The 25,157-nt window shown below is 44.4% G+C and overlaps 1 protein-coding gene across 1 annotated transcript; it reads left to right on the forward strand.

Annotated features, from left to right (window-relative positions):
• Window positions 1–9,273: 9,273 nt before the first annotated feature.
• Window positions 9,274–24,776, forward strand: LOC139560610 (protein crumbs homolog 1-like). The gene is made up of 8 exons (XM_071377538.1): window positions 9,274–9,322; window positions 9,899–10,921; window positions 12,276–12,829; window positions 15,978–16,143; window positions 18,679–19,606; window positions 19,885–19,926; window positions 20,080–20,202; window positions 24,518–24,776. The coding sequence occupies exons 1-8, from the start codon at window positions 9,274–9,276 to the stop codon at window positions 24,774–24,776; spliced, it is 3,144 nt and encodes a 1,047-aa protein (XP_071233639.1).
• The last annotated feature ends 381 nt before the right edge of the window (window positions 24,777–25,157 follow it).

The raw sequence follows: 25,157 nt of genomic DNA on the forward strand, positions 1-25,157 counted from the left end.
TGTAATGGCCTTGGTTAATGCTAAATATAAGATAATTAATCCGTAGGTTATTTTCAATGTGTTGCCACATTTAATAACATAAATGCCAAGTAACAAACAACATGTGATTGTACGCTAAATAGCCATGTTCCCAACTGCCGTCGTGCTCTAACTAGCGCATGCGCCCAAGGAGACAGTATGAATTAAACCATTCATCACATCACATTCCCCAAATATTTATCAATGTATGTTTACATTCAAACCCTGTCTACTGTTATTGCATAATGTAGCGATAAAGTTGATCATTTAAAATCACAAGTGAACCTGTCGTGTTAGAATAACCCATAAAGTACCTTCTGATCTTCTCAAAACAATTTTTATTATTCATTTTTTATTGAACCTTTATTTAACTAAAGCAAGTCAGTTAAGAACAAATTCTTATTTACAATGACGGCCTACCAAAATGCAAAAGGCCTCCTGCCGGGAAGGGGCTGGGATAAGAAAAACATTTTGGGGGGGCAAAACACACCACGACCGACAAGAAAGACAACACAACACTACATAAAGAGAGACCTAAGACAACAACATAGCATGGCAGCAACACATGACAACACAACACAACAACAACACAACATGGTAGCAGCACAACATGGTAGCAGCAAAAACCATGGTACAAACATTATTGGGCACAGACAACAGCACAAAGGGCAAGAAAGTAGAGTCAACAATACATCACACAAAGCATCCACAACTGTCAGTAAGACTGTCCATGATTGAGTCTTTGAATGAAGAGACAAAACTGTCCAGTTTGAGTGTTTGTTGCAGCTCGTTCCTTATCAACAAGTAAGCCCATAAACAGAAAAAACAACATTCAAGGTCTTTTTTAACCATCTCATTTCTTTATTTTCCAAACACATACACTACCGTTCAAAAGTTTGGGGTCACATAGAAATGTCCTTGTTTTTTAAAGAAAAGCACATTTTCTGTCCATTAAAATCACATCAAAATGATCAGAAATACAGAGTAGACATTGTTAATGTTATAAATGACTATTGTAAATGGAATGCCAGTCACTTTGGTAAAAATAGAAAAGAATAGAGGGCCTAGAGAGCTGCCCTGCTGTACACCACACTTTACATGTTTAACATTAGAGACGCTTCCATTAAAGAAAACCCTTTGAGTTATATTAGATAGATAGCTCTGAATCCACGATATGGCAGAGGTTGAAAAGCCATAGCACTTAAGTTTTTTCAACAACAGTTTATGGTCAGTAATATCAAAGGCTGCACTGAAATCTAACAGTACAGCTCCCACAATCTTCTTATTATCAATTTCTTTCAACCAATCATCAGTCATTTGTGTCATGTTGAGTGCCCTTACATTTACATTTACATTTAAGTCATTTAGCAGACGCTCTTATCCAGAGCGACTTACAAATTGGTGCATTCACCTTATGATATCCAGTGGAACAACCACTTTACAATAGTGCATCTAACTCTTTTAAGGGGGGGGGGGGTTAGAAGGATTACTTTATCCTATCCTAGGTATTCCTTAAAGAGGTGGGGTTTCAGGTGTCTCCGGAAGGTGGTGATTGACTCCGCTGACCTGGCGTCGTGAGGGAGTTTGTTCCACCCTTCTCTATAAGCATGCTGAAAGTCTGTTGTTAATTTGTTTACAGAGAAATAGCATTGTATTTGGTCAAACACAATTTTTTCCAACAGTTTGCTAAGAGCTGGCAGCAAGCTTATAGGTCTGCTGTTAGAACCAGTAAAGGCCGCTTTACCACTCTTGGGTAGCGGAATTACTTTGGCTTCCGTCCAGGCCTGATCACAAAGACTTTCCTCTAGGCTCAGATTAAAAATATGACAGATAGGAGTGGCTATAGAGTCAGCTACCATCCTCAGTAGCTTTCCATCTAAGTTGTCAATGCCAGGAGGTTTGTCATTATTGATCGTTTACAATTATGTTTCCACCTCTCCCACACTAACTTCAAAAATTCAAACTTGCACTGCTTTTCTTTCATTATTTGTTTTTTATGCATTAATATAATTGCTCACTGTTTGTCGTGGGCATTTCCTGCCTAAGTTTGCCCATTTTGCCAATGAAATAATCATTCAAATAATTGCCAACATCATATGGTTTTGTGATGAATAAGCCACCTGATTTGATGAAAGATGGAGTTGAATTTGTCTTTCTGCCCATAATTTCATTTCAAGTACTCCAAACTTTTTTTTCCATCATTCTTTATGTGATTGATCTTGGCTTCATAATAAAGTTTATTCTCCTTTTTATTGAGTTTAGTCACATAATTTCTATATCTGCAGTAAGTAAGCCAGTCAGACTTATTAGCCACTCCTTTTGCCACATCTGTCACGAATATTACCGAAGGTGACTCCCCTTCCCGTTCGGGTGGCACTCGGCGGTCGTCGTCGCCGGTCTACTAGCTGCCACCGATCCCTTTTTCCTTTTCGTTTATGTCTGTCTAATTGTTTTCACCTGTTTCTTGTTGGGGTTTTGGGAGGTGTACTATTTAGGTTAGTTTCGCCCGCTAGTGTTTGTGCGGGCTTATTTTGTGTATCCATGTTGGACGTCGTGAGTGATTCTTTGATTGTGGGATTTTCGCTATTCAGCTTTATTTTAAACAGTGGACTGTGGGTAGTTTTACGCCTGTGTTTTGGCACCACCCGTTTGTACCTGTTCCTGTTTTCATGCTGTGGAATTAAAGCGTTTTTTCCCTGGAATACTTTTGCTCTCTCTGCGCCTGACTCTGCACCCATCATTCACCTGACGTTACAACATCTCTTTCAACCATACAGTTTTTCAATTCCTCATCAATCCATGGAGCCTTAACAGTTCCAACAGTCAGTTTCTTAACAGGTGCATGTTTATCAATAATTGGAAGAAGCAATTTCATAAATTAATCAAGTGCTGCGTCTGGATGCTCCTCATTAATCACATCAGACCAACAAATATTTTTAACATCATCCACATAAGAGTCACAGGAAAATCTTTTGTATGATCTCTTATCCACTATTTTAGGTCCAGCTGTTGGAACTTTGGATTTCCTGGATATAGCCACTATATTGTGATCACTGCATCCAATGGGTATGGATATACAGTTGAAGTCGGAAGTTTATATACACCTTAGCCAAATATATTTAAACTCAGTTTTTCACAATTCCTGACATTTAATCCTAGTAAGAATTCCCTGTCTTAGGTCAGTTAGGATCACCACTTTATTTTAAGAATGTGAAAAGTCAGAATAATATTAGAGAATTATTTATTTCAGCTTTTATTTCTTTCATCACATTCCCAGTGGGTCAGAATTTTACATACACTCAATTAGTATTTGGTAGCATTGCCTATAAATTGTTTAACTTGGGTCAAACGTTTCGGTTAGCCTTCCACAAGCTTCCCACAATAAGTTGGGTGAATTTTGGCCCATTCCTCCTGACAGAGCTGGTGTAACTGAGTCAGGTTTGTAGGCCTCCTTGCTCGCACACGCTTTTTCAGTTCTGCCCACAAAGGTTCTATAGGATTGAGGTCAGGGCTTTGTTATGGCCACTCCAATACCTTGACTTTGTTGTCCTTACGCCATTTTGCCACAACTTTGGAAGTATGCTTGGGGTCTTTGTCCATTTGGAAGACCCATTTGCGACCAAGCTTTAACTTCCTGACTGATGTCTTGAGATGTTGCTTCAATATATCCGCATAATTGTCCTGTCTCATGATGCCATTTATTTTGTGAAGTGCACCAGTCCCTCCTGCAGCAAAGCACCCCCACAACATGATGCTGCCACCCCGTGCTTCACGGTTGGGATGGTGTTCTTCGGCTTGCAAGCCTCCCCCTTTTTCCTTCAAACATAACAATGGTCATTATGGCCAAACAGCTCTATTTTTGTTTCATCAGACCAGAGGACATTTCTCCAAAAAGTACGAAGTTTGTCCCCATGTGCAGTTGCAAACCGTAGTCTGGCTTTTTTATGGTGGTTTTGGAGCAGTCACTTCTTCCTAGCTGAGTGGCCTTTCAGGTTATGTCGATATATGACTAGTTTTACTGTGGATATAGATACTTTTGTACCTGTTTCCTCCAGCATCTTCACAAGGTCCTTTGCTGTTGTTCTGGGATTGATTTGCACTTTTCGCACCAAAGTACGTTAATCTCTAGGAGACAGAACGCGACTCCTTTCTGAGTGGTATGACAGCTGCGTGGACCCATGGTGTTTATACTTGCGTACTATTGTTTGTACAGATGAACGTGGTACCTTCAGGCGTTTGGAATTTGCTCCCAAGGATGAACCAGACTAGTGGCGGTCTACAATTTTTTTTTTCTGAGGTCTTGGCTGATTTCTTTTGATTTTCCCATGATGTCAAGCAAAGAGGCACTGAGTTTGAAGGTAGGCCTTGAATACATCCACAGGTACACCTCCAATTGACTCAAATTATGTCAGTTAGCCTATCAGAAGCTTCGAAAGCCATGACATAATTTTCTGGAATTTTCCAAGCTGTTTAAAGGCACAGTCAACTTAGTGTATGTAAACTTCTGTCCGACTGGAATTGTGATACAGTGAATGATAAGTTAAATAATCTGTCTGTAAACAATTGTTGGAAAAATTACTTGTGTCATGTACAAAGTAGCTGTCCTAACCGACTTGCCAAAACTATAGTTTGTTAACAAGAAATTTGTGGAGTGGTTGAACAACGAATTTTAATGACACCAACCTAAGTGTATGTAAACTTCCGACTTCAACTGTAGCTTTAGAACAATGTTCTACAGCATTTTTAAAAATGTGATCGATACATGTAGATGATCTTGTTCCTGTAGTGTTTGTAAACACCCTGGTAGGTTGATTAATATCCTGAACCAGATTACAGGCATTGGTTACAGTAAGAAGCTTCCTTTTGAGCGGACAGCTTGATGAAAACCAGTTAATATTCAGGCCCCCAAGAAATTAGACCTCTCTGTTAACATCACATACACTATCAAGTATTTCACACATATTATTTAGATACTGACTGTTAGCACTTGGTGGCCTATAGCAACACCCCAAAAGAAAAGGCTTTAGATGTGCCAAGTGAACCTGCAACCACAACACTTCAATAACACTTGACATAAGATCTTCTCTAAACATTACAGGGATATGACTCTGAATATATACAGCAACTCCTCCCCCATAAGCATTTCTGTCTCTTCTATAGATGTTATATCCTTGTATTGCTACTGATGTATCATCAAATGAATTAACTAAGTGAGTCTCAGAAATGGCTAATATATGAATTTTATCTGACGTTAGCAAGTTATTGATTTCATGAACCTTATTTCTAAGGCTACATATATTAATATGGGCTATTTTCAGCTCTTTCCTGGGTAGCTTATCAGAGATAGACATAATATTGAAAAGAGCAGACAAAGCAAGAGAAAAAATATACATATATACATTCAGCAGTCCGTTAATTAATTGGTGTGTGTGTGTGCTGCGGGGTTGAGGCTACGAACCCATAGGCTTGGCTCTCTCATCTCTTCCAGGCTTCTGGGAGGGAGGGTGGACAATGAGTCTGTCGTAGCGGATGTACGAAATGTCACGGATGTACGCAATGTCACCACGCACTCTGGCAGCTTTCATGGCTGGGATCAGTTCTTTCCTCTTCTGGCGCACAGCTTCAGGATAGTCCTCGTTGAGGAAGACATACATTCCTCTCAAGTTCTTGGCTCTTTCCAGAACATCTACCTTGTCCTTGAACCTCAAGAACTTGACCACTATTGGCCTGGGCCTATCACCTGGGCCGATGGTGGGTTTTCCAATCCTGTGGGCGCGCTCCACCTCAATCTTCCTGTGGAGCATCTTCAATTTCTCAGAGATAATTTCCCTTACTTTGTCCTCCGACTCCATCCAGGTCTCATGTGGAGATTCTACAATTATGTCCACAACCATGTTGTTTTGCCTTGATTGTCCCTCAAGTCTGATTTATCTGTCATTGTTATCATGGATTCACACACAGAACTGATGTCCTTTCTCAATGACTTTCAGATTGCTGTCATCTTGCTGTTCTCCTGTTTCAACTCGTCGAGCTGACCCTGGGAGAACTGCAAACTGTTCTTCAGGTCCTGAACCTCTCTGGTCAGGTCGTCCATTCTTTTATTAGTAGAATCCACGAGTATTTGGACAAAACACTTGAATCTATTTTCTTGTTGTAACAACTGCTTATCTTTTTGTTAGTTTAAAATATCCTTCACCTGTGATAGAGAGACACCACTGTCCTCAACGGTATTCCGGCGGGCTTTGGTCTTTGTCATGGTAGCTAGCAACGTATGTTAGGCTGTTACTCCTCGCAGGTCCAGACAGGGCAGGTCACGGGGGAAAATTGAAAACAACTAACAGCAGGGATCTAGACAGCCACAAACCCGGGACAATTCGCTGTCCCAGCCACAATTAGCCAACCCTTCCCCTAATCTTAACCTTAATTAACCATTTAACCTCACTCCTAACCTTAACCCTAACCCCTGGCCTAACTAACATTATCCAGCTAGCTAACGTTAATGTTAGTCACCAAACCACCTAGCTAACGTTACCAGCAACAACTTGGAATTCATAACATATCAGAAGTTTTGCACATTCATAACATATTGTACATTTAGCAAATTCGTAACATAATGTACGATTTGCAATTCGTAACAGATTGTATGAATTGGAATTTGTAACATACACTACATGACCAAAAGTATGTGGAGACGTGCTCATCGAACATCTCATTTGAAAATCATGGGCATTAATATGGAGTTAGACACCCTTTGCTGCTATAACAGCCTCTACTTTTCTGAGAAGGCTTTCTACTAGATGTTGGAACATTGCTGCGGGGACTTGCTTCCATTCAGCCACAACAGCATTACTGAGGTCGGGCACTAATGTTGGGTGATTAGGCCTGCCTCGCAGTCGGCGTTCCAATTCATCCCAAAGGTTTTCAATGGGGTTGAGGGCAGGGCTTTGTGCAGGCCAGTCAAGTTCTTCCACTCCAATCTCGACAAACCATTTCTGTATGGACCTCGCTTTGTGCACAGGGGCATTGTAATGTTGAAATAGGAAAGGGCCTTCCCCAAACTGCCACAAAATTGGAAGCACAGAATCGTCTAGAATGTCATTGTGTGCTGTAGCATTAAGATTCCCCTTCACTGGAACTAAGGGGTGTAGACCAAACCATGAAAAACAGCCCCAGACCATTATTCCTCCTCCACCAAACTTTACAGTTGGCACTATGCATTGGGGCAGGCAGCGTTTTCCTGGCGTCAGCAAAACCCATATTCTTCCATCGGACTGCCAGATGGTGAAGCGTGATTCTTCACTCCAGAGAACGCGTTTTCACTACTCCAGAGTCCAATTGCGGGCGAGCTTTACACCACTCCAGCCAACACTTGGCATTGTGCATGGTGATCTTAGGCTTGTGTGCGGCTGCTTGGCCATGGAAAACCATTTCATGAAGCTCCTGACGAATAGGTCTTGTGCTGACGTTGCTTCCAGAGGCAGTTTGAAACTTGGTAGTGAGTGTTGCAACCGAGGGCAATTTTTATTGTTTATTTCACTTTTGTAAATTATCTACCTCACTTGCTTTGGCAATGTTAACATATGTGTCCCATGCCAATAAAGCCCCTTGAATTGAATTGAATTAAGAGGAGAGAGAGAGAGCGAAAGGGAGAGAGTGACAGAGAAAGAGAGAGAGCGAGAGGATAGAGAGAGAGAGACAGGGAGAGAGAGAAACCAATGAACAAGTTCCCACAGAGTCAAAATACCCCGATGTAGGCATGTATGTATTAGGTGCCTGTGTTTTTACTTTAACCAATATGCTAACAGAATACTGTAAAGGCTTTTACTGAATGGTACCTTAACTTCCAACGTGTGTGTGTGTTTGTGTGTCCATGATATCAGTTCACTACATCTTTTAAACCAGTGTACTATCAAAGTACTAAAACATTTCGCTACACCCGCAATAACATCTGCTAAACATGTGTATGTGACAAATTTGATTTGATTTGAATTATAGGCTATATCAAATCAAATCAAATGTATTTATATAGCCCTTCGTACATCAGCTGATATCTCAAAGTGCTGTACAGAAACCCAGCCTAAAACCCCAAACAGCAAGCAATGCAGGTGTAGAAGCACGGTGGCTAGGAAAAACTCCCTAGAAAGGCCAAAACCTAGGAAGAAACCTAGAGAGGAACCAGGCTATGAGGGGTGGCCAGTTCTCTTCTGGCTGTGCCGGGTGGAGATTATAACAGAACATGGCCAAGATGTTCAAATGTTCCTAAATGACCAGCATGGTCAAATAATAATAATCACAGTAGTTGTCGAGGGTGCAACAAGTCAGCACCTCAGGAGTAAATGTCAGTTGGCTTTTCATAGTCGATCATTAAGAGTATCTCTACTGCTCCTGCTGTCTCTAGAGAGTTGAAAACAACAGGTCTGGGACAGGTAGCACGTCCGGTGAACAGGTCAGGGTTCCATAGCCGCAGGCAGAACAGTTGAAACTGGAGCAGCAGCACGGCCAGGTGGACGGGGGACAGCAAGGAGTCATCAGGCCAGGTCGTCCTGAGGCATGGTCCTAGGGCTCAGGTCCTCCGAGAGAGAGAAAGAGAGAATTAGAGAGAGCATACTTAAATTCACACAGGACACCGGATAAGACAGGAGAAGTACTCCAGATATAACAAACTGACCCTAGCCCCCCGACACATAAACTACTGCAGCATAAATACTGGAGGCTGAGACAGGAGGGGTCAGGAGACACTGTGGCCCCATCCGATGATACCCCCGGACAGGGCCAAACAGGAAGGATATAACCCCACCCATCAGTACTCCTCCTACCATAGGCTGTCTTATAGTTAGGATTTTTTGGGGGTCTTCAGGTCACCATGAGACACTGGTCTCAACTGGGTTCCTGTGAATTAAATTACAGTTAATTTTAAAAACTCATAATCGGTGAGGTAGGTTCCAGTCTCTTATGTAAGCCTTCGTGTTACTAGACTAATGGAGATGTTTGCTGTTGCTCAAATTAGTCCTGTGAACTCCTCCTTGGCTAGCACTCCATTTGTAAGACATTTTAAGTACATTAGCTTAATCCCAAATAGGCTATCTAGCTCGTAGTGATCCCGGCTTTAGACTGGACTGGGCAGTCATTCATGCATGGGGGAAACACAAGAAGCTGATATCTGTTGTAATGGCTTCCAAACCACTTCTGTGAAATGCAATGGAGTCATTTACCGATATTCCGATTTCTACTGATTAGGAGGACTGGCCAAGGACCATGTTGAGAGTCAACGTGTATGTTTGGATTTCGTGGTTACTCTATACAGGTAATTTAGCTCTCTTGTTCGTAGTGTGTTTGTTGTTGTTGTTGTTCTCTGTGAGGTTTCCTTTGAGGCTATACAGTGTACAGAACAGAAAAGTGTTACAAAGAGAATATCAAATTGTTTTATCACGCTAATATTTTCATCAACCGTTTTATGTTCTTTATGACTTGCTTTCTATAGTGTTCAAACTAAACGTCACAAAATAAACTACAAATATCTATTTCTATAATTAAAGTTATTATTTTATTGGTTGATATAGGAAAAGTAGTACAAGTGAACATATCAACCAATCTGCAAAATTTGTGTTATACTTCCCTAGATATAGATGTGTAATTAACTAGGTAAATGTGGATATATTCGAATGGAAAATAAAGATAAAAAAAAAAAAAAAATGTGACATGTGCCAAACTTTTGAATTAATGTTTTCAATCTCTTGGTATGGCCAAATTCACATGCAGGAAAAAGAAACACGGATTCATATCAATAACATATTAATTCCACATAGATAAAAAAGAAAGAATTGCCAACTGATTTTAATGCAGGAAGCAAATATATCTGATTGTTTACATATCTACACAGGTGCCATCTGTGAGGAGGACACTAACACATGTGAACTGCTACCGTGTCAGAATGGTGGCGTCTGCGAGAGCCATCATGGAGGCTACAGGTGCCTCTGCTCTCAACAGAGCCAAGATGGCCAACTGTACGGAGGCGAGAACTGCACAGTCACCCTCCTGGGCTGCGACGGCAACCGCTGCAAGAATGGCAGCATCTGCTCTCCCTTCTTCCTGAACGACCGCCACACCTACACCTGCACCTGCCGTGCGGGCTTCACCGGCTCCAAGTGCCAGACGTCCACCATCTTCTCCTTCGAGACCAGCGGCTACATGTACGTAGAGACCCAGCTATCGGACCCTGAAGTACCTCTGAACGTCACCCTAAGCTTCAGGACGGACCGGCCCGTCGGCACCATCCTCCAGCGCCGGATCGAAGACCTGCTGCTCACCATCGAGCTGGTCGACAGCCACTTACGCCTCAGCATGCTAAGAGGTCAAGAGTCAAGAAGGGCAGTGGTTCTGGAGTTATCGCCGAGCGTATCGGATGGCCAGTGGCACACAGTGGAGGCCTGGCTGGGCAGTGACGCGGAGGGAAGCGGGGTCAGATTGCTTCAGTCCTCCTGTGATGAGGTGGGCTGCACCAAGGAGTTCCCAACCACCGATACCCCCCTACTGGAGCAAGGCTCCGGCCTCTCCGAGTCCGGCTCAGTCCGTCACAGCCTCTTCCTAGGAGGTGTGGGACTGGGCTGGGGCTCCGGTGTGGTAGCAAGAAAGAGGACGCCTGAGGCTGCTGACCCACCTGTCCTACTTGCCCCGCCTGCCCACTTCCTGGGCTGCTTTCGGGATGTGTTTGTGGAGTCACGGCTGGTGGTGCCTGCCCCCGCCAACTCGCCGGCTCAGATCAACGTCACAGCGGGGTGCAGCGACAAGGACAAGTGTGACGACAACCCGTGTCAGAACCGGGGGCATTGCATAACCCAGGGATGGAGGAGCTATGTGTGCGAGTGCTACAGACCGTACAGGGGGACTACTGCCTGTGCTGAGGGTAAGGCCTGGAGAGTGTTGTCTGAAAACACTGAAGATGTAGCAGTAAAACCATAGTAAAGCAGAAACACTGTACAATATGAGAGCCACAGCTTCAGAACGTAATTTCAATGCAATAACACCACATATTCTATTAGAGCAATGGTTATGTGCTTCTCCTAAAGCTTGGATAATGTAGCCAAGAACAATGGAAATGGTCAACCCGAGAAGGTACGGGTCATTTTTGCCTGATTTACAGGTCAACAGTTCAGCCTCAGAATCACTGCAAAATCTGAATGGCTGGATTTGTAATGTGGCACCGAACAGGTGCATAAAGTAGCCTGTGGTAGACTGCAAAGGAGCTTAGAGAACTAGTAAAAATAGCATATACAGTACACACACACACACACACACACAGGTACACACACACACACACACAGGCACACACGAACGTGCACACACAACCTCAAACACACAGAGGCAGAGAGGAGCAAATAAAATAACACCTCGCCTTAGGATTAAGGAAACGTTTAAGGAGCCGACTGGGATGGGCTTTGACTTTCCAGAAAACAGGGGTTCCCAAGGACTCCCGCCACAACGCTTTAACGTGATAGGTGGAAATAACTGGTCCGAGTTCTGAATACTGGTCTGCTTCACCTTGAGTCAGGGATGGGAAACTCTAGTCATCAGGGGCCGGATTGCCCCAGCTCACACCTGACACACCTGACAATATTCCGTCCCTGCTGCTTGAATGAGTGGCATAAACATCTCAGTCTGGTACCAAGTCAAAATTGGGGGCAATTCCATTTAAATTTTATGAGTTTAATTCAATTCATGATTTGAAAACTTTTCATGTCAGGAATAGAATTTCAATTCACTTCATGACTTGACTGAGTTTAAATGGAATTTACACCAATCCTGGTACCCAGACTAGTAAACAAACAATAGCCCGACTGGAGATTGGTACACTCTCAGAAAAACTTGCGTTCCAGAACCGGAAAAGGGTTCCACATAGGAAAACCCTTTGATTAACTTTTTTTTGTTCCAGGTAGAACCATTTTGGGTTCCAGGTAGAACCATTTTGGGTTCCACGTAGGACCTTTTCCACAGAGAGTTCTACATGGTATCCCAAAGGGTTCCATGTGGAGCCTAAAAGGGTTCTATCTGGATCCAAAAAGTGTTCTCCTAATGGGACAGCTGAAGAACCGTTTTGGAACCCATTTTTCTAAGAGTGTAGTGGAAACCATGCTATTGTCTTTGTGTTTTGACACGATCTCTCTCTGTTAGTTCTTCATCTATGCATTAAGTAATTGGGAGGACATAGTTTGCGACTTTATTTATTTTTTCTAAAACTCTCTCTCTCTGTATCAACGCAGAGTACATCACCGCCAAGTTCGGGAACGAGGACGTAGCAAGCTATGCCGTCTTCTCCTTGAACGATCCCCTGGGTTCTGGCACCATCACCATATCCATGTTTGTGCGCACCCGGCGCCCCAGCGGCCTTCTCCTGGTCCTGGCTAACAGCACCAGCCAGTACCTCCGCCTGTGGCTGGATGACGGCCGGGTCAAAGTTCAGGTGAACAATTTTGAGAGCCTGGCGGGAAGCAAAGTGGTCAGTGACGGCCACTTTCACTTGGTGACGGTGCAGCTGGAGGGCGACTCTGTGACCCTGTTCCAGTCGGCCCAGAGCCATGGAACCATTCCCATCCGGCCCGTGGTGGCTCAGTCAGGGGACCTGGTCTACGTTGGGGGCCTGTCTGACCAGAGAGCCTCGGCCTCCTTCGGGGGTTACCTGAAAGGCTGTGTCCAGGACCTGAGAATCAACAATAAACGGCTGCAGTTCTTTCCCATAGGAACTCCGGTGGCCTCACACGGCGTAGAGGAGCTGGTCAACGTCACACAGGGATGTACGAGTGACAACGTCTGCAGTGTGAGTAGCTGGACATACACTATATACTACATACTATACTGACAAACCACAGTTGCCCCATGACAAACCACAGTTGCCCCATGACACCACCACAGTTGCCCCATGACAAAACCAGTTGCCCCATGACAATGCCAGTTGCCCCATGACTCACCACAGTTGCCCCATGACACACCACAGTTGCCCCATGACACCACCACAGTTGCCCCATGACAACACCACAGTTGCCCCATGACAAACCACAGTTGCCCCATGACAAAACCACAGTTGCCCCATGACTCACCACAGTTGCCCCATGACAAACCACAGTTGCCCCATGACACCACCACAGTTGCCCCATAACAAAACCACAGTTGCCCCATGACAATGCCAGTTGCCCCATGACTCACCACAGTTGCCCCATGGCAAACCACAGTTGCCCCATGACACCACCACAGTTGCCCCATGACACCACCACAGTTGCCCCATGACAACACCACAGTTGCCCCATGACAAAACCACATTTGCCCCATGACAACACCACTGAGTTTATAAACCCAAAGTTCCTATTAGCCAATACTTCCTGGGATGCCCGCGAAGCAGACCAAACAGACCATACTGGGATTTGGGGTTTGGGAAGTCATTGAAAGAGTGAAAGGTAACTTCCTTCGAGTGACGGACACATCTAACCGCACTGCTAAATGTCCCTATCCTGTGCACTTTAACATTCATTTGCAACAAACATTTAGCCTTGTTCAAATAATGACCCCGTTTTAACCATTTGGGTTTTGTGCAGCTCTTTTCTGGTGGCTAGGTGTTCTTGGCACATTCTATTACCCTTAATCTGGAGGGGTGTTGGGTGATACCACCTCTGTCCAGCATGTAGGGGAAATGGATTTCCCTAACTCTAAATATTATGCTAAAATGTACCATGCACATATATGAGTATCTTTACAGCCTACCTGCCTTGTATATTTGGAACTGGCCATTCCCTTCGGAGTGCCATGCTTTAGTTAACCCTTGATTTGAATTGCTCCTCCTCTGCTATGTAGACCTCTGTTATACTTTATGTTGAGGCTTTAGAAAAGTTTACTTTTATTAATTTACAGACCTTATAATATTTTATGCAATTTATGGCTTGAATTCTCTTACATTGTTAACAACTTAAAGTTTGGGGAAATAAAAACCCTACTACAGTGTTTGCACCCTGCTCAGTTGTCTCATTGCCTGCTTGGTCCTTACCCTTTACTTAGTTGTTCATTTTCTCTCATTTCTGTGCATGATCTAAGCTAGCTAACATTGCCTACAAGTGTGATGGGGGGGTTCTATTTGAGAAGCAGTTTCTGGAGCTCTGCATGTATATTCTCTTTGACAACATACAGTTGAAGTCGGAAGTTTACATACACTTAGGTTGGAGTCATTAAAAATAGTTTTTCAACCACTCCACAAATTTCTTGTTAACAAATGATAATTTTGGCAAGTCGGTTAGGACATTTACTTTGTGCATGACACAAGTCATTTTTCCAACAATTGTTTACAGACAAATTATTTAACTTATAATTCACTGTATCACAATTCCAGTGGGTCAGAAGTTTACATACACTAAGTTGACTGTGCATTTAAACAGCTTGGAAAATTCCAGAAAAGGATGTTATCAAATCAAATCAAATCAAATCATGGCTTTAGAAGTTTCTGATAGGCTAATTGACATAATTTGAGTCAATTTGAGGTGTACCTGTGGATGTATTTCAAGGCCTAGCTTCAAACTCAGTGCCTCTTTGCTTGACATCATGGGAAAATCAAAAGAAATCAGCCAAGACCTCAGAAAAAAAATTGTAGACCTCCACAAGTCTAATTCATCCTTGGGAGCAATTTCCAAATGCCTGAAGGTACCACGTTCATCTGTACAAACAATAGTACGCAAGTATAAACACCATGGGTCCACGCAGCCGTCATACCGCTCAGGAAGGAGACGCATTCTGTCTCCTAGAGATTAACGTACTTTGGTGCGAAAAGTGCAAATCAATCCCAGAACAACAGCAAAGGACCTTGTGAAGATGCTGGAGAAAACATGTACAAAAGTATCTATATCGACAGTAAAACTAGTACTATATCGACATAACCTGAAATGCCGCTCAGCAAGGAAGTAGCCACTGCTCCAAAGACACCATAAAAAAGCCAGACTACGGTTTGCAACTGCACAAGGGGGCGAATATTGTACTTTTTGGAGAAATGTGGTCTGGTGAAACAAAAATTACCATTGTTATGTTTGGAGGGAAAAGGGGGAGGCTTGCAAGCTGAAGAACACCATCCCAACCGTGAAGCACGGGGGTGGTAGCATCATGTTGTGAGGGTGCTTTGCTGCAGGAGGGACTGGTGCAGTTCACAAAATAAATGGCATCATGAGGTAGGAAAATTATGTGGATATATTGAAGCAACATCTCAAGACATCAGTCAGGAAGTTAAAGCTTGGTCGCAAATGGGTCTTCCAAATGGACAGTGACTCCAAGCATACTTCCAAAGTTGTGGCAAAATGGCTTAAGGACAACAAAGTCAAGATATTGGAGTGGCCATCACAAAGCCCTGACCTCAATCCTATAGAACCTTTGTGGGCAGAACTGTAAAAGTGTGTGCGAGCAAGGAGGCCTACAAACCTGACTCAGTTACACCAGCTCTGTCAGGAGGAATGGGCCAAAATTCTCCCAATGTATTGTTGGAAGCTTGTGGAAGGCTACCTGAAACGTTTGATCCAAGGTAAACAATTTAAAGGCAATGCTACCAAATACTAATTGAGTGTATGTAAACTTCTGACCCACTGGGAATGTGATGAAAGAAATAAAAGCTGAAATAAATTATTCTCTCTACTATTATTCTGACATTTCACATTCTTAAAATAAAGTGGTGATCCTAACTGACCTAAGACAGGGAACTTTTACTTGGATACATTTCAGGAATTGTGAAAAACTGAGTTTAAATATATTTGGCTAAGGTGTATGTAAACTTCCGACTTCAACTGTAGTTGCCAAAAGACTCTGCACAACTTCCCCATGACAACACAGTTGCCCCATGACAACACAGTTGCCCCATGACATAACAGTTGCCCCATGACATAACAGTTTCCCCACCATGACAAAGTCAACTGCTTGACAGAGTTATTATTTGTCTCCTCCAGAACATCCCATGTCTGAACGGCGGAGTGTGCTACTCCATGTGGGACGACTTTATCTGCAATTGCCCACCTAATATTGCAGGGCGGCGCTGTGAGGTGGTCAAGTGGTGCGAGCTGTCTCCGTGCCCCTCGACCGCAGCCTGCCAGACCCTCTCACAGGGCTTTGAATGTGAGTTCCTAGTTCGGGAACCACTTTCTGAAGAGATTATCAACCAAGCAATGTAATCCATTCTGCACAAATCAAAAGTCAAATTTCACTATTACTCATATCAATGTTTCTCAAACCTCTCCTTTAATACCACCTGCAAGGTCCAGTTACACTATATTTACAAGAGTATGTGGACACCCCTTTAAATTAGTGGATTCGGCTATTTCAGCCACACCCGTTGCTGACAGGTGTATAAAATCGAGCACACAGCCATACAATCTCCATGAACAAACATAGGCAGTAGAAAGGCCTTTCTGAAGAGCTCAGTGATTTTCAATGTGGCACCGTCATAGGATGCCACCTTTCCAACAAGTCAGTTTGTCAAATTTCTGCCCTGCTGGGGCTGCTCCGGTCAACTGTAAGTGCTGTTATTGTGAAGTGGAAACATCTAGCAGCAACAACAGCTCAGCCACAAAGTGGTAGGCCACACAAGCTTGGCCACACAAACGGGACCGCCGAGTGTTGAAGGAAATATCGTCTGTCTTCGGTTGCAACACTCACTACAGAGTTCCAAACTGCCTCTGGAAGCAACGTCAGCACAATAACTGTTCATCGGGAGCTTCATGAAATGGGTTTCCCTGGCCGAGCAGCCGCACACAAGCCTAAATGTCGGCTGGAGTGGTGTAAAGCTCACCGCCATTGGACTCTCGTTCTCTGGAGTGATGAATCACACTTCACCATCTGGCAGTCCGATGGACGAATCTGGGTTTGGCGGATGCCAGGAGGACGCTACCTGCCCCAATGCATAGTGCCAACTGTAAAGTTTAGTGGAGGAATAATGGTCTGTGGCTGTTTTTCATGGTTCAGGCTTGGCCCCTTAGCTCCAGTGAAGGGAAATCTTAACGCTTCAGCACACAATGATTCTGTGCTTCCGACTTTGTGTCAACAGTTTGGGAAAGGCCCTTTCCTGTTTTAGCATGAAAATCATCAAATCAAATCAAATCAAATGTATTTATATAGCCCTTCTTACATCAGCTGATATCTCAAAGTGCTGTACAGAAACCCAGCCTAAAACCCCAAACAGCAAGCAATGCAGGTGTAGAAGCACGGTGGCTAGGAAAAACTCCCTAGAAAGGCCAAAACCTAGGAAGAAACATAGAGAGGAACCAGGCTATGAGGGGTGGCCAGTCCTCTTCTGGCTGTGCTGGGTGGAGATTATAACAGAACATGGCCAAGATGTTCAAATGTTCATAAATGACCAGCATGGTCAAATAATAATAATCACAGTAGTTGTCGAGGGTGCAACAAGTCAGCACCTCAGGAGTAAATGTCAGTTGGCTTTTCATAGTCGATCATTAAGAGTATCTCTACTGCTCCTGCTGTCTCTAGAGAGTTGAAAACAGCAGGTCTGGGACAGGTAGCATGTCCGGTGAACAGGTCAGGGTTCCATAGCCGCAGGCAGAACAGTTGACACTGGAGCAGCAGCACGGCCAGGTGGACTGGGGACAGCAAGGAGTCATCATGCCAGGTAGTCCTGAGGCATGGTCCTAGGGCTCAGGTCCTCCGAGAGAGAGAAAGAAAGAGAGAAAGAGAGAATTAGAGAGAGCATACTTAAATTCACACAGGACACCGGATAAGACAGGAGAAGTACTCCAGATATAACAGACTGACCCTAGCCCCCCGACACATAAACTACTGCAGCATAAATACTGGAGGCTGAGACAGGAAGGTTCAGGAGACACTGTGGCCCCATCCGAAAATGCCCCCGTGCACAAAGCGAGGACCATACAGAAATGGTTTGTTGAGATCAGTGTGGAAGAACTTGACTGGCCTGCACAGAGCCCTGACCTCAACCCCATCTAACACCTTTGGGATGAATTGGAACACCGACTGTGAGCCAGACCTAATCGCCCAACATCAGTGCACAACCTCACTAATGCTCTTGTGGCTGAATGGAAGCAAGTCCCCACAGAAATGTTCCAACATCTAGTGGAAAGCCTTCCCAGAAGAGTGGAGGTTGTAATAGCAGCAAAGGGGGATCAACTCCATATTAATGCCCAGGATTTTGGAATGAGATGTTCGACGAGCACGTGTCCACATACTTTTGATCATGTAGTGTATTTGACCTAATCCAGTATCAGTGCACCTGATTCAATTACCGGTAGTTCACTAATCATCAAGCCCTTCATTAGCTGAATCCAGTCTGCTTGATAAATTGAATCAGGTCTGCTTAATTAGTTGAATTAAGTTCTCTGTACTTAAATAGATACGTTGAACTGGCTGGGGGTTCTTGAAGAGAGGCCAGGGAAACATAGACATGTAGCAATTGCTTCTCTGTATTTAACTTCAATAACTTTACCCAAGGCTAATCACAAATCAATGGGATAGATGGGGGCAACCGTTAATGACTCAGTTACTTAAAGGTGTTTTAGCCCAAAATTTTGAACATTGCACTTGCCCCATCTCTCTCGTTGATTTTTGGTTGCTTCTTGTGCCACTGAGGATATTTCAGTTACAGATTTCGTTGTTTTAAGCCTCTTCTGTTTTGCATTCCAGGTGTGTCCAACGTGACCCTCCGGAATGACAGCATACTGTCCTACAGAGGCAATGGGAAGATCAGGCACCACCTCAGCAGCGTCCTCCTCAGTGTGCGAACCAGACAAACGGACGCCACCCTCCTACACACCAAGAAAGGCTCTGAGTTCATCACCATCTCCCTCCAGGACTCTCACCTCCTGCTGGAACTACAGGTTGGTTGTGGTGAGGCCTCCCCCAAGCTCACTGCCCAGAGCCGGGGCCTGGTCAGCGACGGCCAGTGGCACATGGTGGAGCTCTCCATGGAATCCCCGGATCTACAGACCTCCAGGTGGATCATGATCCTGGATGGGGGAAGAGATGGAGTAGAGGAGGAGCATGTTGTGTCCGAGGTCGCCTCTGGAAGCCTGGCCTTCCTCAGGGAGGGAGTGGACATCCTCCTGGGAGGTCTGGGGCCAGAGGCTGGGGGGAATTTGGATGGATGTCTGGGTCCTGTCCAGATCGGGGGGCTCCCGCTGCCCTACTATGGGGATACTGACCTGAACCTTCCCAGGCCCCAAGAGGGGCAGTTTGTGAGGACCCCCAGTGCCGCCACCCCCCTATATGGCTGCCAGGGGGCTAGTGTGTGCACGCCGAACCCCTGTCTAAACCAGGGGGTGTGTGAGGAACTCTTTGACCTCTCCCTCTGCAGGTGCCCTCCTGAGTGGATGGGGCCACAATGCCAGAATGACGTGGACACCTGCGCCGTCAAGCCCTGTGTCCATGGCAACTGCAGCGTGTTGGGGGAGGGATATGTATGTGCGTGTGAGCCGGGGTATGGGGGGACAAGGTGTGAGAAGGACGTGGATACGTGTGAGAACAACAAATGCAGCCCGGGGGCCACCTGTCTCAGAGGCCTCCTGAACTACGCCTGCCACTGCCCCAGGAACATGACCGGGCCCTTCTGCGAGTAAGTCTCAAAAGCTTCCCATATTCCCCCCAACCTTAACCCAACCTAACCCAACCTAACCCAACCTAACCCAACCTTAACCCAACCTAACCCAACCTTAACCCAACCTAACCCTAAGTTATCTTAAAGAAAATAGAAAAAAAATCCCAAAACAAATCTGCAAGAACTTAACAAAACAAACCAAAGCTATAACTCAATTGTGTATGAGTTATTGCATATGTCATATGTCAAGGGTGATATGAACACAAATGGATACCTGATTAATCATTCTCTTTTAGTGAAAAGGTGCCAGAAGTCCCATGGTACATTGAAAAGTTACCGTAAGTTATTTCAAGCCAATACTAGCTCACATCTGTGGTGATTAGACACATCAACTTAATCAACTAGCAAGTCTGTTTGAGCCATTTCGCCAGCTATCAAACTCCTAACTGTCAGGTAACTGATGCTTGTATGTTTGTGTCGCTGAACTCTAGATACCCCAACCTGCCCACGTCCGTGTGTCCTGGAGACAGATGGAACTACAGCTGCTTCAACGGGGGGAACTGCTCTAAGCAAGACTACACCTGTGACTGTCTGCCCGGTTTTATAGGACAATGGTAAGCCATGACTATTAACAATAGTAAATCTGTAGTAAACACTTGTGTCAATGAATCTCAATGAAACCTAAGTGTAATTACTATGTAATTCAGGCATTCTTGACAGTCCTTGTCCTAAGCAAAGGATTCCAATTTCAACCTCGGAAACTCAAAATGTTAGAAACTTGGATCTGAAAATGGAGCTCATGTAGTTTATTGGAATAACCCTCTGTGACTTCAAAGAATATGTATCTTAAAACTGTGACTCCTTAAAGATGTGTCCCAAGGTTTGGTAAACTCCATCAGATTTTAAAAAATCCTAAATTATTGAGGAATGAGCAGGGTCAACTTTCTTAACTTCATGTTTACATATAGTGTAACAAGACAACTCAGGGTCCGGAAAGTTCTCTACTTTTGATAGATTTAAAAAATATATATTGATATCACCATGGTAAACAAAAAACATAACCTGTCAACTTCCTCTCCCTTGAAGATTTAGATAGAATATTAATGATCAAATATGTTAATTTTAATTAGGTTTTAGAGTCATAAAGCAACTGGAAATAAAACAAAATTGCTACTCAGTATACCACGTGAATAAAGAAGAAAAATGATTGTACCAATTGTACCAGTTATTATATGGGGGCGTGGTTAAGTATTAGCATAGAGAGACAGCACACTACCACTTCCACACATAACCCCTAGGTGGCAGCAGCAACCGACTGCAGATGCTGTGTCCAGCCAGATGCTGTGTCCAGCCTCATTTTTTGTACGTATTTATTTTGTCACCATGAATTTAACAATTAAATAGCCCGCTTGGGCTGGCCGACCCAGGAGTCAGGATGGAGGAGGCCCAGGACCTAGGTAAGGTTGCTGTCTCCTGAAGGCAAATGCATACAACACGGTCCGCATACTCCGACGTCTCTCATAAATCTACACACAAGAAAATGGCGCCAGAGCAGAAGGCAGATGTTTTACATGCAACCAACCGATTGTCTTTTTTTGTTCGTTTTTAACTTATTTTTTACTCATTTTGTCCATAATGTTGCCGCTACCGTCTCTTATGACCAAAAATAACTTCTAGACATCAAGACTGTGATTACTCACCACGGACTAGCAGAATCCTTTTTCTTCTTTCACGACTCTGACGAGCCCGAGGCGGAGGATATTCGGCTCCCTCGGGAACAGGCCCCAACCCCCATGATCTGCGTGAAGAGGTGGAGAAAGAGAGGCCGGAAAGCGGGGTGCCTGCTGAGAATTCGAAGGCGATCGAATAAACTCCCACTTCCCTCAATTCTGCTAGTAAACGTGCAATCTTTGGATAATAAAATCGACGAGTTACAGAGAAGATTAAACTACCAACGGAACATTAAAAACTGTAACATCTTATGCTTCATGGAGTCGAGGCTGAACGACGACAATATCAACATTCAGCTGGCTGGTTATACGATGTACTTGCAGGCTAGAACAGCGGCGTCTGGTATGTATTTTTGTAAATAACAGCTGGTGCACTAAATCTAAGAAAGTCTCGAGCTATTGCTCACCTGAGGTTGAGTATATCATGATAAGCTGTAGACCACACTAGCTGTTTACATACCACCTCAGTCAGAGGTTGCCACTAAGATAGCATGAATGAGCTGTATTCCGCCATAAGCAAACAAGAAAACACTCATCCAGAGGCGGCGCTCCTAGTGGCCGGGGACTTTAATGCAGGGAAACTTAAATCAGTTTTACAAAAATTTTATCAGCATGTTAAATGTGCAACCAGAGTGAAAAGAACTCTGGACCACCTATACTCCACACACAGAGACGCATACAAAGCTCGCCCTCCATTTGGCAAATCTGACCATAATTCCATCCTCCTGATTCCTGCTTACAAGCAAAAATTTAAGCAGGAAGCACCAGTGACTAGATATTTTAAAAAACGTGGTCAGATGAAGCAGATGCTAAGCTACAGGACTGTTTTGCTAGCACAGACTGGAATATGTTCCGGGATTCCTCCAATGGCATTGAGGAGTATACCACATCTGTCATTGGCTTCATCAATAAGTGCATCGATGACGTCGTCCCCACAGTGACTGTACGTACATACCCCAACCAGAAGCAATGGATTACAGGCAGCATCCACACTGAGCTAAAGGCTAGAGCTACCGCTTACAAGGAGCGGGACTCTAACCCGGAAGCTTATAAGAAATCCCTCTATGCCCTCCGGCGAACCATCAAACAGGCAAAGTGTCAATACAGGACTAAGATCGAGTCATACTATACCGGCTCTCAAGCTCGTTGGATGTGGCAGGGCTTGCAAACCATTACAGACTACAAAGGGAAGCACAGCCGAGAGCTGCCCAGTGACACGAGCCTACCAGACGAGCTAAACTACTTCTATGCTCGCTTCGAGGCAAATAACACTGAAACATGCATGAGAGCACCAGCTGTACCGGAAGACTGTGTGATCACGCTCTCCGCAGCCGATGTGAGTAACACCTTTAGACAGGTCAACATTCACAAGGCCGCAGGGCCGCAGACAGATCACCAGGACATGTACTGCGAGCATGCGCTGACCAACTAGCAAGTGTATTCACTGACATTTTCAACCTCTCCCTGTCCGAGTCTGTAATACCAACATCTTTTAAAGCAGACCACCATAGTGCCTGTGCCCAAGAACAACAAGGTAACCTGCCTAAATGACTACTGACCCGTAGCACTCACGTCTGTAGCCATGAAGTGCTTTGAAAGGCTGGTCATGGCTCACATCAACACCATCATCCCAGAAACCCTATACCCACTCCAATTTGCATACCGCCCCAACAGATCAACAGATGATGCAATCTCTATTGCACTCCACATTGCCATTTCCCACCTGGACAAAAGAAACACCTATGTGAGAATGCTATTTATTGACTAAAGCTCAGCGTTCAACACCATAGTGCCCTCAAAGCTCATCAATAAGCTAAAGACCCTGGGACTAAACACCTCCCTCTGGAACTGGATCCTGGACTTCCCGACAGGCCGCCCCCAGGTGGTAAGGGTAGGTAACAACACGTCCGCCACGCTGATCCTCAACACAGGGGCCCCTCAGGGGTGCGTGCTCAGCCCCCTCCTGTACTCCCTGTTCACTCATGACTGCAAGGCCATGCACGACTCCAACGACTCCAGATTTGCAGATGACACAACACGGACAACAACGAGACAGCCTATAGGGAGGACGTCAGAGACCTGGCCGTGTGGTGCCAGGACAACAACCTCTCCCTCAACCTGATCAAGTCAAAGGAGATGATTGTGGACTACAGGAAAAAGAGGACCAAGCACGCCCCCATTCTCATCGACGGGGCTGCAGTGGAGCAGGTTGAGAGATTCAAGTTCCTTTGTGTCCACATCACCAACAAACTAACATGGTCCAAGCACACCAAGACAGTCGTGAAGCAGGCATGGCAAAACCTATTCCCCCTCAGGAGACTGAAAAGATTTGGCATCGGTCCTCAGATCCTCAAAAGGTTCTACAGCTGCACCATTGAGAGCATCCTAACTGGTTACATCACTGCCTGGTATGGCAACTGCTCGGCCTCCGACCGCAAGGCACTACAGAGGGTAGTGCGAACGGCCCAGTACATCACTGGGGCCAAGTTTCCTGCCATCCAGGACCTCTATACCAGGTGGTGTCAGAAGAAGGCCCTAGTCATAGACTGTTCTCTCACGGCAAGTGGTACCGGAGCGCCAAGTCTAGGTTCAAGAGGCTTCTAAACAGCTTCTAGCCCCAAGCCATAAGACTCCTGAGCATGTAGTCAAATGGCTACCCAGACTATTTGCATTGCCCCCCCTCCCCTCCCCACTGCCACTCTGTTTTCATCTAAGCATAGTCACTTTAATAACTCTACCTACATGCATATACTACCTCAACTAACCGGTGCCCCCGCACATTGACTCTATACCGGCACCCCCTGGTATATTGTTATTTTTTACTGCTGCTTTTTAATTACTTGTTACTTTTATCTCTTATTCTTATCCATATTTTTTTTAAACTGCGCTGTTGGTTAGGGGCTCGTAAAATAGCATTTCACTGTAAACTCTACACCTGTTGTATTCAGCACATGTGACTAATAAAATCGGATTTGATTTGATTTTAAATGAACACATTAAATCAGGTTACAGACCATTTAGCTAGGCCTAGGACTCCTAGACTTAGAAAGTATACCAAACTCAGTCGGCTAGCTAGTTGGTTTCGTAACACAATGTATACGTATATAATAATGTCATTAATATTATTAAAATATACAATTATTGTTAAATATATAACTAATATATAAGTATATTTCATTAAATCCCCCGTGTGTAACAGGTGTGAGGTAGACTTTGATGAGTGTGCGTCGGGCCCCTGTGAATACGGAGGCTACTGCCACAACCTTGTCAACAACTTCCACTGTGATTGTGAGATGAACTTCTCAGGTGACCAATGCCAGATCGATGTCAGCGACTTCTACTTGTACCTGGCCCTGGTGCAATTCCAATACATGTTCCAGCTCATGTCCTACCTTATCTTGCACCTCGACGATGGCCCAGAGATCGACTGGGGACAACTGCAAATAGATGACGACTAGCGATCCATTGGAGCCAACATGGACAACTAGGAGCCCATGAGAGCCAACATGGATATCAAAGGGCCATCGGGAACCAACATGGGCTACAAAGGGTTGATTGAATGTTCTGGGTAGATGTTGCTCCCACTTCCTATGCACAGGTCTAGGATCCATTTACCCTCCCAAAAACCTTACCTTAACTATTTACATATGTTATTGGACCATAAACAGATATGGCTCATAAATCTTTACAGTCCAAATAATGATAATCCACACTTCTTTGAAAATATATATAATACTTTATCAAACCTACAAGCAATACAAGACTGTATTATTATGGTGGGAGATTATAATACAGTTTTAAATACCTCAATGGACCGTAAAGGAAATCACACAACAAAC

Source organism: Salvelinus alpinus, chromosome 30 (assembly GCF_045679555.1).
Source record: "Salvelinus alpinus chromosome 30, SLU_Salpinus.1, whole genome shotgun sequence".
Classification (NCBI taxonomy): domain Eukaryota; kingdom Metazoa; phylum Chordata; class Actinopteri; order Salmoniformes; family Salmonidae; genus Salvelinus; species Salvelinus alpinus.

Bases quoted from the DNA above. Each gene is read 5' to 3' on its own strand.
- LOC139560610 (XM_071377538.1), top strand. From the start codon at position 9,274: ATGTTGAGAGTCAACGTGTATGTTTGGATTTCGTGGTTACTCTATACA. The intron at 16,144-18,678 runs GTGAGTTCCTAG...TTTGCATTCCAG, and splicing joins CCTCTCACAGGGCTTTGAAT to GTGTGTCCAACGTGACCCTC. The intron at 19,927-20,079 runs GTAAGTTATTTC...GCTGAACTCTAG, and splicing joins TGGTACATTGAAAAGTTACC to ATACCCCAACCTGCCCACGT.